Genomic DNA, 12980 nt, shown 5'->3' with positions numbered 1-12980 from the left:
AAGAACCCACATTAGTCATGATGTCATGAGGCTGCATTTAGGTCTAGAAGAGCTGCGTCACGTCCAACCCACCTCCCTATGCAGTTCCGCCTCAGTCTCCTGCCTGACCTAACGTCTCCTCTGGCTGGGCCCATGCGGACGGGCAGGAATAGAAGCCCATTACATCTCTAAACAGGAAGAACAGCCTCGCTCCATCTTCATCTGGCCCAGACAACAGCGCCAGAGACAGCCCAAAGTACCGTTGTCTGTTTCAGCAAGCTGCCCGCCGGATATACCCAAGGGTGTCTACGTGTTTGTTTGTATGCATGCAAGCGAAGGGTGGGGCTGGGTAGGTGTGCATTGCATCTGATTACCCCCTCTGCCTCGCCTTTCACCTCACATAGCCTCTCCTTAACTTGACATAGTGCAATAAGAGAAGAGATTTGTAAACCATTTTGTTTGAGTTCAGTGAAGGATATTTGGCAGGAAAGCAGCTGGGTGGCCTTGAACACAACTCCAAAGTCAATGGTCTGAACAGAGTGGCTATGACACTTTCATGATATCCTCTGAGCATGCACTCTAAACCTCTCCATTACTCCTCTGTCAGTTTAGTTTTTTTACTCTTTTCTCCTCTTTCTCACCACAGGTGTTTTTTAACAATTCGCTTTGTCTTCTGTTGGCCCAGTTCCAGTGCCCTTTACCCCCCCCTTTCATTTCACTTATGTCTCACATTTTTCTATGAGAGCGCTTCTGTCACATGGTGCCCCCAAAATGTCCTGTCACAATTATCAAAAGTATAAAATGAGTCATGTGTGTCAGGGAAGAGCTTCCTCTCAAGTTCCTCTTGTACAGGTGCAAACACACCAGTCAACTGCTTGTCAGTTTGCTGGCAGCTAAACGAACTGCTTGGCACACCGCTGGAAACAGGCGCTTACAGTAGCAAAGCTAAATTAGCATCACACTCAGAGACAGTTCAAAATCAAAGACGAAACTTGTAGTTTAGATAACTAGATCTAAATATGTTTTAGTGTGAGTTGTTGAGAGTTGAAGATATCGGCCCTAGAGATGTCTGCTTTCTCTCAAATGTAGAAGTAGATGGCACTTGGCTTGTGATGCTAAAAGCGCCATACGTATCTACGCTCAAAAAGTGTGTATCTACAGCTAGCTCACTTAGCATCATGGAGCTAGAAAGAAAGAAAGAGATTAGTATCTACACGCAACTGCTTATGACAAGGTCTCTTAAGTAACCAAGACATGCTTATTGGAAAGAGACATTGCTACAGGCCACGTGCCATCGAATTCCATTATATTCAAGAGGAGGCAGACATCTCTACGGTTGTTATCTCCAACACTTGGAAACTCATACCATAAAATTCTAGATTAATAAATAGCACAACAGGTAAGAGGTAAAATATGCATTCTGGATTCTGAGGTGAACTGTCCCTTTAAATCCCCTATTTAATGACTTTTACCTTTGATGTGTCTGTGGCTGTGATGACCCAAGTGCAGTTCGCATTGTTGTCGTACTGGACCGGGTAGTTTGGGGATGTGATGACACCACTGGGTCCTCTCAACTGACCTCCACACATTGGTGCTACAAGGGAAAGACACAGACAGAGGAACATGTTTGACAGTTTGAACGCACTGTTTCTCATTAATAAACCACAAAAGACGTAGCATCTGTTTAACCAGCTCCTGGATTGCATGTTGAACAAGTAGTGATGCTGTCTGAGTGGAAGTTTCACTGATCCATCCTTCAATCACCTCAGCCTCCACCTGATAGATTTATCACTCACACTTGCAGTTGCATTTTTTTGCCTTGTGCATTATGTGTAATCAATTATTTATTTGTGTTTCCTGTATTCTGTTCATAAAAACCCTGTGGGGGCTTTCCAAACTCTCACCTCAATCTCTACAAAGTGACATGGATAGCATCCTAAACAGAATCCTAATGAGCAGAGCTGCCAAAATACAACTCTGTAATGACTGAAAATGCATTTGTACACTTGAAGGTATCTACATAAGGGTGACATGACACTGTCATAACTATGGCATGACACGGTCATGAACCTGTCATGAACATTATGTACATGCCAAAAACGTTTATGACTGCTGTCATTAAGTGTCATTCGGTTTTTGTAATGACAAGTTGACATTGTTTGGGTTGTCTTGATTATGACAGCTTGACATTAATCAAAGTGACATTACCAGAAGTTGTCTTTGTCATAACAGTAATAATCATTATGTCAACTTGTCATAAACACAAAAAGAGGTGCATTTCTTGTTAATGTCAAGTTGTCATGACAAAGACAACATCTGGTAATGTCACTTTGAGTAGTGTCAAGTCATAATCAAGACAACCCAAACAATGTCAACTTGTCATTACAAAAACCAAATGACACTTAATGACAGCAGTCATAAACGTTGATGACAGGTTCATGACAGTGTCTTGACATAAAGTGACATTACCAGAAGACGTCTTTGTCATAACAACTTGACATTAACAAGAAATGCACCTCTTTTTGTGTTTATGACAAGTTGACATAATGATTATTATTGTTATGACAAACTTGTAATGTCATCCTGGTTAATGTCAAGTTGTCATAATAAGGACATCCCAAACAAATTTAATGTCAACTTGTCATTACAAAAACTGAATGACACTTAACGACAGCGGTCATAAACGTTTGACACGTACATAATGTTTATGACAAGTTCATGATAGTGTCATGTCATAGTTATGACATTGTCATGTCACCCTTGTGTAGATACTTTCAAGTAAAGTGCTACCAACTTCTTTCAATGTTCCTGACTAAACAGTAAGCAGTTGTTGAAGCTGTTTGGCAAGTGACTGGCAATGATGGCTTGTCCTTATTTTAAACCATCATCAAATTATAAACCTAAGAGCCATCTCAACAAAATCATCCGCTGTGCATTCTCTGCAAACACTTCACTTGCCAATTTAATGTGGCACAATGAAAAAAAGACTAATGGAAGATTCAATAATACAAATAAATCACACTGTTTCTCCGCAGATATACTGGGGAGTTGTTTTGTAGACATTGTCAGGCTAACTTATTATTATAATAAAACAAAGACAATGACAGATGATCCTCCGCCATTCCTAAAATGTTTTAAAATAAATTTAGGCAGCCATTATTATCTCTGTGTACTGCCCAAGTATAGCTCATGCATGGGAGACTTTATTGTGGGGATAAAAATACACATAACAAAACACAAATCAAGCATCACACTGTGATATTCTCACTTAATAGAGTAGGTGAGGAGTTAGCAAACCAAACTTTAAAGGACAATGTGACTTTTTTATCGAGGCCCGAGGGTGTCTGCATGGCAGAACTGTTAAACACCCCTTCAAATTGAAGCAGAATTTCTAATGAGTACTTTAAGGGAAGTGAGAGTGTACGTGTGTACATATGTGGGGATAACCTGAAAGGGCTTGAACCAGCTCCCCAAATTTTAATGAGTTACGTCTCAGAGAGGTCCTTCGGGTGCTCAAGCCCCACTCAGTGGCTCCGTGCTCCACCCCTCTCCCACCAAATCACCCCTATTAAAATGAAAAAAGGAACTTTGGCGAAGTTAAAGGGAGAATAAAGTAATTAATTTGAGTTGTGCTGACAGTGAGGGTGACCTTAATGAAAATAATACAGCAGAAAGGATGTCCACTGAAGCTATCATATCCACCTATTTTTTTTTTTAATCATGGGGATCACTGTGCCTGATACAGCCCACCCGCTGTGTTCAGTGATAGACATGAAAGTGGAACAGGCCACCTCACAACCAAAGTCCCTGACGAAAAACAATTGCGGGATCTCGGTGTGACCGGAAAGAACTGAATTTCATATCAGGAGAACGAATTTGCAGCCAGAGATGAATTTTTTCCCTGTGCTATTGATAGTGTTGTACAATTTGATGATGACTAATGCTAATTAAGGATACAGAGATTCAATTATTCCTGGATGATGTTTAATCTTTATTGAAGCAGAACAAAGACACAGTAGCAAAGGTTAAATGAGAATGATGGAATGAGATATTTTTAAAGAGCAATTTGACTGACATCGATGTGGATGTTGTGTCAATCTCGAATGTTTCTTTACATAAATCAGAAAAACAACTGAATGTGATACTTTGGCCTGCACTCAATCACTTTTTTCTGTTATTTTTTTAGTTCAAAGAGGAAGAGTAGACAAACGTGTCAGAACAAGGCCTTCATCACTATGGTTGGTGTCACAAAGCACCAGAATTATTTTTTTTGAAATGCAGGTGACTGACAGTAGCTCAGATGAGATGAAGCACTGTCAACCCCCTTCCTCTCATTCCACCCACCCATATAATCTATCTGAGATCATGCCACCCACTCCTTTGTGCTGTAATCTAATTTTGGTACAATCGGATCAGTCCAAGACAAAAGAAAAAATGCGGGTACCTGTGGAAAGCTGGATTTATGAGAATGCATTAACTGAAGTGGAGTAACAACGAGGGCCTATAGGTGAAGTTTATGCGGATGCTGCAGGTGATTACATTAGACAAATCCCTCTGAGATTAGGGTGCTCGGAAACCCTAATGGGGAAACTGGTGCAAGATGGTTGATATAGATCTTCCTGCTACATATTAAGGCAAACATGGATGAAAATCCCCCTATTTGTATGTATAGGTTTATGAAAATAAACAAGTTAGTGCAGGTCCATCATTACTTACCCTTATCTCAAAGACATTTTCATATAAGTGGTTCTGTTAATGCTCTTTCTCATGTTGTGATTTTCTCAATCTCAGAGCTGTTGCAGAAGTGTTTGTTTTAATTACTTTAAACTTTTAGAGTTATCTTAGCATTTGTTAATTACAAGGCAGTAATGACAAAGCATTTTGAACTGTTGAATCGATTTAACAAGTGATCACCTGCCAGTTTTGACTGATTTTTGTGGACAATTTGGGGCAGTGGAAACAAGCTGTGAACACAATGTTGACATGTCATCATCATTTAAGTGTATATGGCAAACTTGCTAGCAAACAGTACCTGGTGAATATAAATCCAATATTCGCTCTCTTTTAGCTCTGTTTTTGGTCTTCACCAACTCCTCAGAGAAAAATACGTCTCTTCAGATGCTAATGCTCTGTCATCTTTACTGGCTAGTGGTTAGGCTTGGGTGGGGTCAAGGTATTATGGTAATGCAGGATATAATCCCAGCAGTATGATTTTCAATACTTTTAAAAGACATTTATCTTTCTATTATATTCATGGAGAGGCTGTGTTGAGGACATTTTGTATGTAGTGCACATCACGCGCCACAAGAGCTCAGTCTCCACTGGTGAACAGGCAGCTGAGTTGACAAACATTATGACTGCTTGTGGTGGGGATAACATTACAGGACTGTAAACAGTTGGAGTTGGAAGCAATTACAGCGGGCAGCGGGGAATCACAGCACATTTTCACATCGAATTTAGTGAATTAAAGGAAATGACCAGTTTAGAATGAAAATACAGACAGTACTTACTCACCCTCATGCCGACAAGAAGTCCAGTGTAGTTTTTTAATCCATAAAACTCGTTCAGGGTATCAGAGGATAACAGCAAGCCAGATTTTTCCATACACTTTAAGTGCATGGAACCCATGTCCAAAATCATTTTGAAAATGTAATAAATCTGCTAATGCATTTCAAAAACGTCAAAATGGCTCATCCGTTGTAATCCAGGTGCCCTGAAGTGGCAGCATGCATAATTGACTTGAAAAGACATAATTTACTTCACTTTTATAGCATAATTTCTCACCGTGGTCAGTTAGCCTGCAGGCGTGCTGTGTTTACATGGCAACTCGCACAAGACTCAAGAACGTTTAGAGACGTTCTTGTTCTCGAGTCTCACAAGTTGCAGGCTAACTGACCACGGTGAGAAATTACGCTATAAAAGTGGAGTAAATTATGTCTTTTCAAGTCAATTTTGCACACCGCGGCTTCAGGGCACTTGGATTACGACGGATGAGCCGTTCTGATGTTTTTGAAAAGCATTAGCAGAGTTTTATACATTTTCAAAATGATTTTGGACATGGGTTCCATGCACTTCAAGTGTATGGAAAAATTCGGCTAGCTGTTATCCTCCGATACCCCGAACGAGTTTTGTAGATTAAAAAACTACACTGGACTTCTTGTCGACATGAGGGTCAGTAAGTACTGTCTGTATTTTCATTCTAAACTGGTCATTTCCTTTAATGGCTTCTAGTGCGGCACACAAATCCCTTCATACACCATATACTCCTGCTAGCTAAATACTGAGATGAAACTAAGCAGAGGAACCCCATTCACATTGCTGCATTGTTTTCACAATGTCATCTCATACATTGTTATTGTAAACATATAGATTAAGAGGCTTTAATTTTGGCCTGTGCTAAATGCTTCACTATTTGTTTTATAACACATTGTCTTTGCTGGTGGAACACAGAGCATTGTTAAAATACCATGGCTCATTTTTTTTGTGTGTTTTCTTTTTTTTGTTTTTTGCCAGTCTGAGCTATTGTCATTACAAACACGAAGCCTTGCACTGATCAAAGATACTTCATTTGACTATTTTTCTCTGCGCGAGTGCTTTCAGATTAATACTGACAATCAGAGCTCTGCTGAATTGAAACCAAAAAGAATCCCTACCAGAAAACACTGCGTTTAAACATTTTGATATGCATTGTGTAGTCTACTAAAATTAAGCATTAAAGTTTGGACCAGTGTGCTGAACGTGCCTTACTAATAATTGGAATTTTTGGGTAGTGGGTTTAGGATTTTTTCACTTTTAAGCTCTAAGAGAACACTACCACCAAGTTAAAGTTAAACATTAATATGTCCTGCTCCAATGAATACACTCCACAAGTCAGATACCCATCAATTAAACCAATTACACTATATATAAAGTCAAAAATCTAATCTGCTCTGATTAATTCAGTTCAGTGAGGCTGAAAACTGAAACTGAGGAGAATATGAGCATTGGAGATACTGTACAGGGAGCCTGACCGCTCTTCCTGCCTGTCACAAAATGGTCAGAAGTGAGGAAGACATGAGTGATGGGCAGCTCCATGCCAGCATGGCTAAACAGCAGGAAGCAAAAGAATGCTGGCCATAGGTCAAAGTCAGGCCAGTCGCATCAAAATGGTGAATACTTTATCAAAACAGAAGACAATGGACGGGGCATTTACACAAAATGACAGCACAGGAGAAGCACGTCAACATCAGTGTACATGAGTATGCAAATATAAATGGAGGTTACATTTCGATGACCACCGCTGCACATGTGCATAGATGCACGACCTACATGTCAATCCTTACCTCTGCATATGGGTCGGTCGTCACTCCAGCCTACATAGCTGTCAGTCACTCTGAGACAACTGATGCTCTTTGAGCCCTGCAGTTCATAACCTTCGTCGCAGGAGAAATGCACCGTGGCTCCTCGCCTGCAGTTAGATTGCATACAGAAAAAAAACACATCGGCGTCACAAACCTGCCCTGTAAAAAAAACACACCTCTCAGCAGTGGGAGTGCACATGGGGTGAGAGTACCAAGAAAAAATGTTCACTGCTGGAGAAAAAATATATATACTTTCCAAGACTTTGCGGGTGTGATATCCAAAAGTGCTGCATGGTGGGAGGCGAATGGTGCCTATTTGTCTGTGTTACAGCTGACCACTGATAGAGACAATAGCTCTGACAGGAATGAAACTCTGTAATCCCACCGGTAATACTGCCATCCCACAGAGGCAGCCTATTAGTGTGCAGTGGCTCAAATGGTAGGGTATTTGTTTTAGAGCACACACTTCTCTATCACGTTTGGTTGCAGTGGCTTTATGGGGCATGACATTGGGTAATGTGCTGTATGCCAGAACACATTTCAAGATGCAGTCCCTGATTTGCTGTAGCACTTGATCGTTTCCTCCCAGCTCACTGCTGATTAAATCTCAACTGTGAACAAAGTTAAAATGCTTAACGCTGAAACTGGAGATAATTCCGGGATAAATTTGGTAATGAATTTTAACAAAGCACAATGCCAACACTGGAATTTCAGACATTCATTGCCTGATTATTACAAAAGTACCTTTTTGAAACAGTTGAAAACTAAATTTAAAAAACACCTCTTCCAGGAAACAGTGGAGGTGGAACTAATTAAAACTTTGGTGTTATTTTATTTAAACACTAGACAACTGAAGTGACAATGAGAGAACAAAAAGTAAATGGTCACAGAGCACACTTGTACTACTTACACAAGTTAATTAGGCCTCGACGATTGAATTAGAAAACTGAAAGCCTTGTGTTGAAGTAACTTATTTGAAGAATCGAGACAAAAGTCACATTTAAAAAAAGAAAAATTAGACTAATAAATGCAATATCCACAAAAAAGAACAGAAATTGAAAGAAATTATCTTCCTTTTTTCACAAGCCATATGTGTTTATACTGTAAAGCTCAAGCCAATATAGTAATACAGCTAATATAGACTAATAGGGTCACCATTCGCGGTCTTAGAAACCTGATAATCATCTTTTCTGACTATTGTCTATGTGTGTCAATCAGCCTGTTCTTGTTCAGGAATCTTTCATCTACTCAGCAAAAACTTAATTAATTGCTCATGAAATCATTCCGTGGTTGCTTTTACCTGAAGTCTGAGCCTTTTCTTTTTCCCCGATCCGGGATCCCCGGGTCTGGACACATGTTGTGTCCCTGCGCTACACCCATCTGAGACACTAATGGGAGAAGACAGAAAGAAGAAGACAAGTGAGAAGAAGTGATAAAGAGTAAAGTACAGGTTGTTCAACAAAGGGAATATCTAAACAAATTACCACACCCCAGCCTTTACAAGTGGAAATACTGGACTTCTATTTGTCACAACGTTACCTGTTTAGCTTTGTTAAGTGTCTGTTCAAAAGTCTTTACATGCGTGTTTCCCATTAAAACATAAAAACTCGATTAAGTATAATAAGGCTCATTGATATGTGTGTATTTATAGTTAATTTTCTGCCCTCTGGTGGCCAATAGTCACTTTATCATTACAGAACAAATGAAAAGAAAAAATAGCCGAGCAGAATTTAAGCTGCCAGGCTTTTCTGAATGTCATGCAAGAAAGGCTTGATATTTACACTGTGCTAGTTTTGTGTACATCAATTAATTTGGCATACACTGATTTTCCTGCTTAACATTTCTTACCAGCTACACCCTCCTGGTGATGCTCTGTCTAATCATGTCACTGGGTGCAAAACAGTGGAAGGCAAAGTGCCAGAGGGGGTCAAATAAATTTGGCTGATCAGGAGAGCCCATCTGACTGAGCGGGAGGGGTCACAGGACTGCAGGGCTGAAGCAATGTGACACCTGCTCATTGGCCAGGTTGCCGACGTGAGGCAATAACCAAGGCTCAGTGATGTCAGCAGAGGTAATGACAAAAATGGCAAAAAAAAGGACCGTGGTGACTAACTCGGGAATATGTGACTGTGACTCACATCTTACTCACATCTTTACAGGATATGCTGTATCTTCAATCTTTGATTATTGCAGCAAACAGTGAGGTGATGACGGAGGTCCAGCCTTGCAGTTCAGTTGTTGGGGATAGTGTTCATTTACAAGTATTGTCATTATCCAGTACTGGTCAAACATTACTTAAGATGTGAGGAATTAATACCAGTACAACATTTTTGCATGTTACGAGTTGACTCTTTGATATATTCATACAGATTAATCATTGGTTTGGTATAAAAAATAACTTTTCATAAGGTGAGACACTACAGGTGAATAGGGTAAAATTATAAAATAACAGATATCATCATGAAACTTCCTCAGCTGATTACTTACAATAGTATAAAAAAAAAAGTATTACAAGTTTTTAAAAATTGTAATGTTTAATTATGCAAATGAGTCATTATCTCATTTAATATGCACTAATTTGCATATATTTAGGAAGATAAAGTTGAGCATCTGATAAAGCCAAGTGCAAAATTATTTTTTCATTTTGTTTGCATATAAGCTGAAAACAAAATTACAGAGGGATTTAAGGATATCTGCTTTTATTACCTAGAAAATCAAAATATACTGTCCATAGCCTTAAAAAAACTCGATTTTTGCCATATTTTTGTGAATAAAATGTCACATACATCAGGCTAGGAATGATTTATTAACAAATCCCTCTTTAAATATCTTCAGAATATAGCTAGGTGTATAACTGGAAAGTTTGATGTACATAGGTGCTACAGAGGCTGAGATGTTCAACTTGGAGTATGACAAAAAGCTCATTTTGAGAAAACGGCATTCAAAGATTTGCATAGGGGAATTTAATACATTTCTATTGGAAACAATTACTCACAAACAGAATAAATGTTCAGGCCCTTAGTAATAATAATATAGTATATTTCAAGCTCATGAAAATTGATCATTTCTAATAAACATATTGGCCTACACTGCACAATGCTAACTTTTTGGTAAATTCGGGAGAAAAATAAACGTCTAAATGTATAATTTGAAAGTTTTCTTTACAGCCGTTTGAAAGAATACATATTCAAGGAGTAAACTAGCCCAAAATCTCAAAATATAAGGATAAGGAGTCACAGGCGGTCAAATCAAATAAAACAAAATACTAGAGACGGGGAGTTTTAAAGAGGAAGCACGTTAAGCAAAGAATAAAAAAAGCACTAAAGCAATGCAATTAATAGGAAAAAAAGAAAAAAGTGATTGAAAGTGAAGAGACGTGTGGATTAAAAGCAGAAGATAAAGTCGGAGGTAGAAGAGGATAAAATGAATTGTAAACGGCCTTGAGGCAGGATTACCATTAATGCACCTCTTTTTTGTTCGACAGGTTGTTCTTAAACCCTTCGACATCCCTCTGTGTCGCTCCAGTCAGGTGACTCATGGCTGTCAAGTTGTTAATGTTACAGATGTTCAAATAAAGCTGAATGGGATAATGAACGGCGAGCTCAGACGGAGGGTGAGACGGAACAAGGGCAAGGAAGACTGCCATGGTGAAAACAGCAACCAATGCAATTACTGCTGTCCATTTGCTATTAGAACTGCATCTCGAGCACAGACTCTGCGTCCTTTGTGTCTGTACCTCTTACAGCAGTCAGCATTCACCCTGTTCTCTAGCCAAGGAGTGGAGGAAAAAAAACTTTTAAATGACTTTGAACAAAAGTTGAGACTGGTGAAAAGGACTGCCTGGCATCTTCTCCAACAGACAGACGTACAAGTGGAGACAACTGTTGTTCCAGTTTTAAGACTGATGCAATTCACAGGGATATTCACTGCGTCAGGGTTGCCTTTTCTCTTATGGAGTTCACTTCCTACTGCAGCCATACCTGCTGCTTCTCCGTGAGCAAAATGCTTAAGCCTTTAACAGCACTGCGAACTCATAGCATGATAGACACTGGTGTCATTCTGCAGTGCAGTGGGAAGAAAAGTTTTCATCCAAGACGCATGAGGATAAAAATACACTGTTAACATCAACAAGAAGTTAAATTAGAGGTGCTTTCTATTTTGCCAGGTCCACACGTGTATAATGACGTTGAAGACATCCAGAGAAGATCTATGATGAGAGTCAGAGCCAGGATTGCCTCTACATGGCTCTCAACATGGAGATGACTAAGCGACAGCTAACAGCCAACGGTGCTAACAGTGGAAACAGTTAAAGGTGCTAATGGTGTTAACATGTGGGGCAACTGGAGGGTGGGCATCACATTTCCATCATGACACTGTTCGGTCTCTGTGGTTGGGATAGTGTTATCAGCGGTAACTGCCATATAAAGCCTCATTTCCACCGAGCAGTACGGTACGGTACGGTTCAGTTCGGTACGCTTTTTTTCCGTTTCTACTGTGAAAAGCTGTGGATGGTACCAATGGAACCGTTCCTAACTGTTACCATTTTTGGTCCCCCCTCTGTTGGGGTACCTAGCACACAGATCTGGTACTAAGAGGTGGAGCTGTGAACACTGCAGTCTGATTGGTCAATAGCGGAGGGTCACCTTGCTCAGGGCTGAGTTGTGGCTGGTTAGTAGTAGTAGTAAATATGCAATGAAAGGATGTTTTGCTGCCTCTTGCAGCAGCTGTAGTCAAAGAAAAGCTAGCCAGTGGGATACGCACACAGGGTGTTACATGCACTACCATGCAAACCACAGCAAAGAACANAGTTGTGGCTGGTTAGTAGTAGTAGTAAATATGCAATGAAAGGATGTTTTGCTGCCTCTTGCAGCAGCTGTAGTCAAAGAAAAAATAACTAAATTCACTGTGCCGGGATTTTTAAGGTGGAACATTAACTCGTAATGTTACTCAATGCACGAGCTGACGACGTGACTCAATCAACACGCCTTAAATATTCTATATTACAACTTTGACCATTACTTTAGTTTTTATATGACAGACACTTTTAGTAATGAGTGGATCTTCAAGCGTTTATATATATTAATTTCGGCCGGGTTATGTGAACTGCATATATTGTAATTCTCACACGGAGACAAGAAAAGCGTTGCGTAGCATTGGACTAATGCAACACTAAACCCCTGAGCTTGCCTGAGAAGGACTAATTGCACAAACCCAGTATTTTTAAATATCCCATGGAGAGAGACTCACTGCAGCCTGTTTTGTTTTGAGCTATTTCGTTCTGAAAATGTCGGCGTGCAGCCTCGTTCTGTGGACAAGAAACGGGGTGCAGAAATACAGTGAGTCCTGGACAGACCAGTGAGTGACAACAACCCCACGCACATTTAAAGATACAGTTTGCAGTGGAAAACTAGGTACCATATCTGAAGGATTACTTTTGGTTCCAAAGGTACCATACTGAAAATGTTTGGTGGAAACGGGGCTTAAGTGCATTGCAAAGTGGCGGCAAATAGCTAGCCAGTGGGATACGCACACAGGGTGTTACATGCACTACCATGCAAACCACAGCAAAGAACAGAGAAGCTCGGATTACAACACACACAGCGCAGGCCTGACTTCATTCTCTGCTCAGGATGCCAATACTCTCTTGTATCTTTTTATAGC

At 40.0% G+C, this 12980-nt stretch overlaps 1 protein-coding gene across 1 annotated transcript in view; it reads right to left on the bottom strand.

The window, feature by feature from the left end:
• The window catches only part of csmd2 (CUB and Sushi multiple domains 2), a 284867-nt gene that overhangs the window by 136080 nt on the left and 135807 nt on the right, over positions 1-12980 (bottom strand). The window contains exons 8-10 of the mRNA XM_050034139.1: positions 8620-8707; positions 7302-7426; positions 1452-1573 (exon numbers count right to left, since the gene is read on the bottom strand). Of these exons, the coding sequence (XP_049890096.1) occupies positions 1452-1573; positions 7302-7426; positions 8620-8707 (335 nt within the window). The remainder of the gene's footprint in view (positions 1-1451; positions 1574-7301; positions 7427-8619; positions 8708-12980) is intronic.

Source organism: Epinephelus moara, chromosome 22 (genome assembly GCF_006386435.1).
Source record: "Epinephelus moara isolate mb chromosome 22, YSFRI_EMoa_1.0, whole genome shotgun sequence".
NCBI classification, from domain to species: Eukaryota; Metazoa; Chordata; class Actinopteri; order Perciformes; family Serranidae; genus Epinephelus; species Epinephelus moara.
This window is presented reverse-complemented; position numbering and strand designations above follow the sequence as displayed.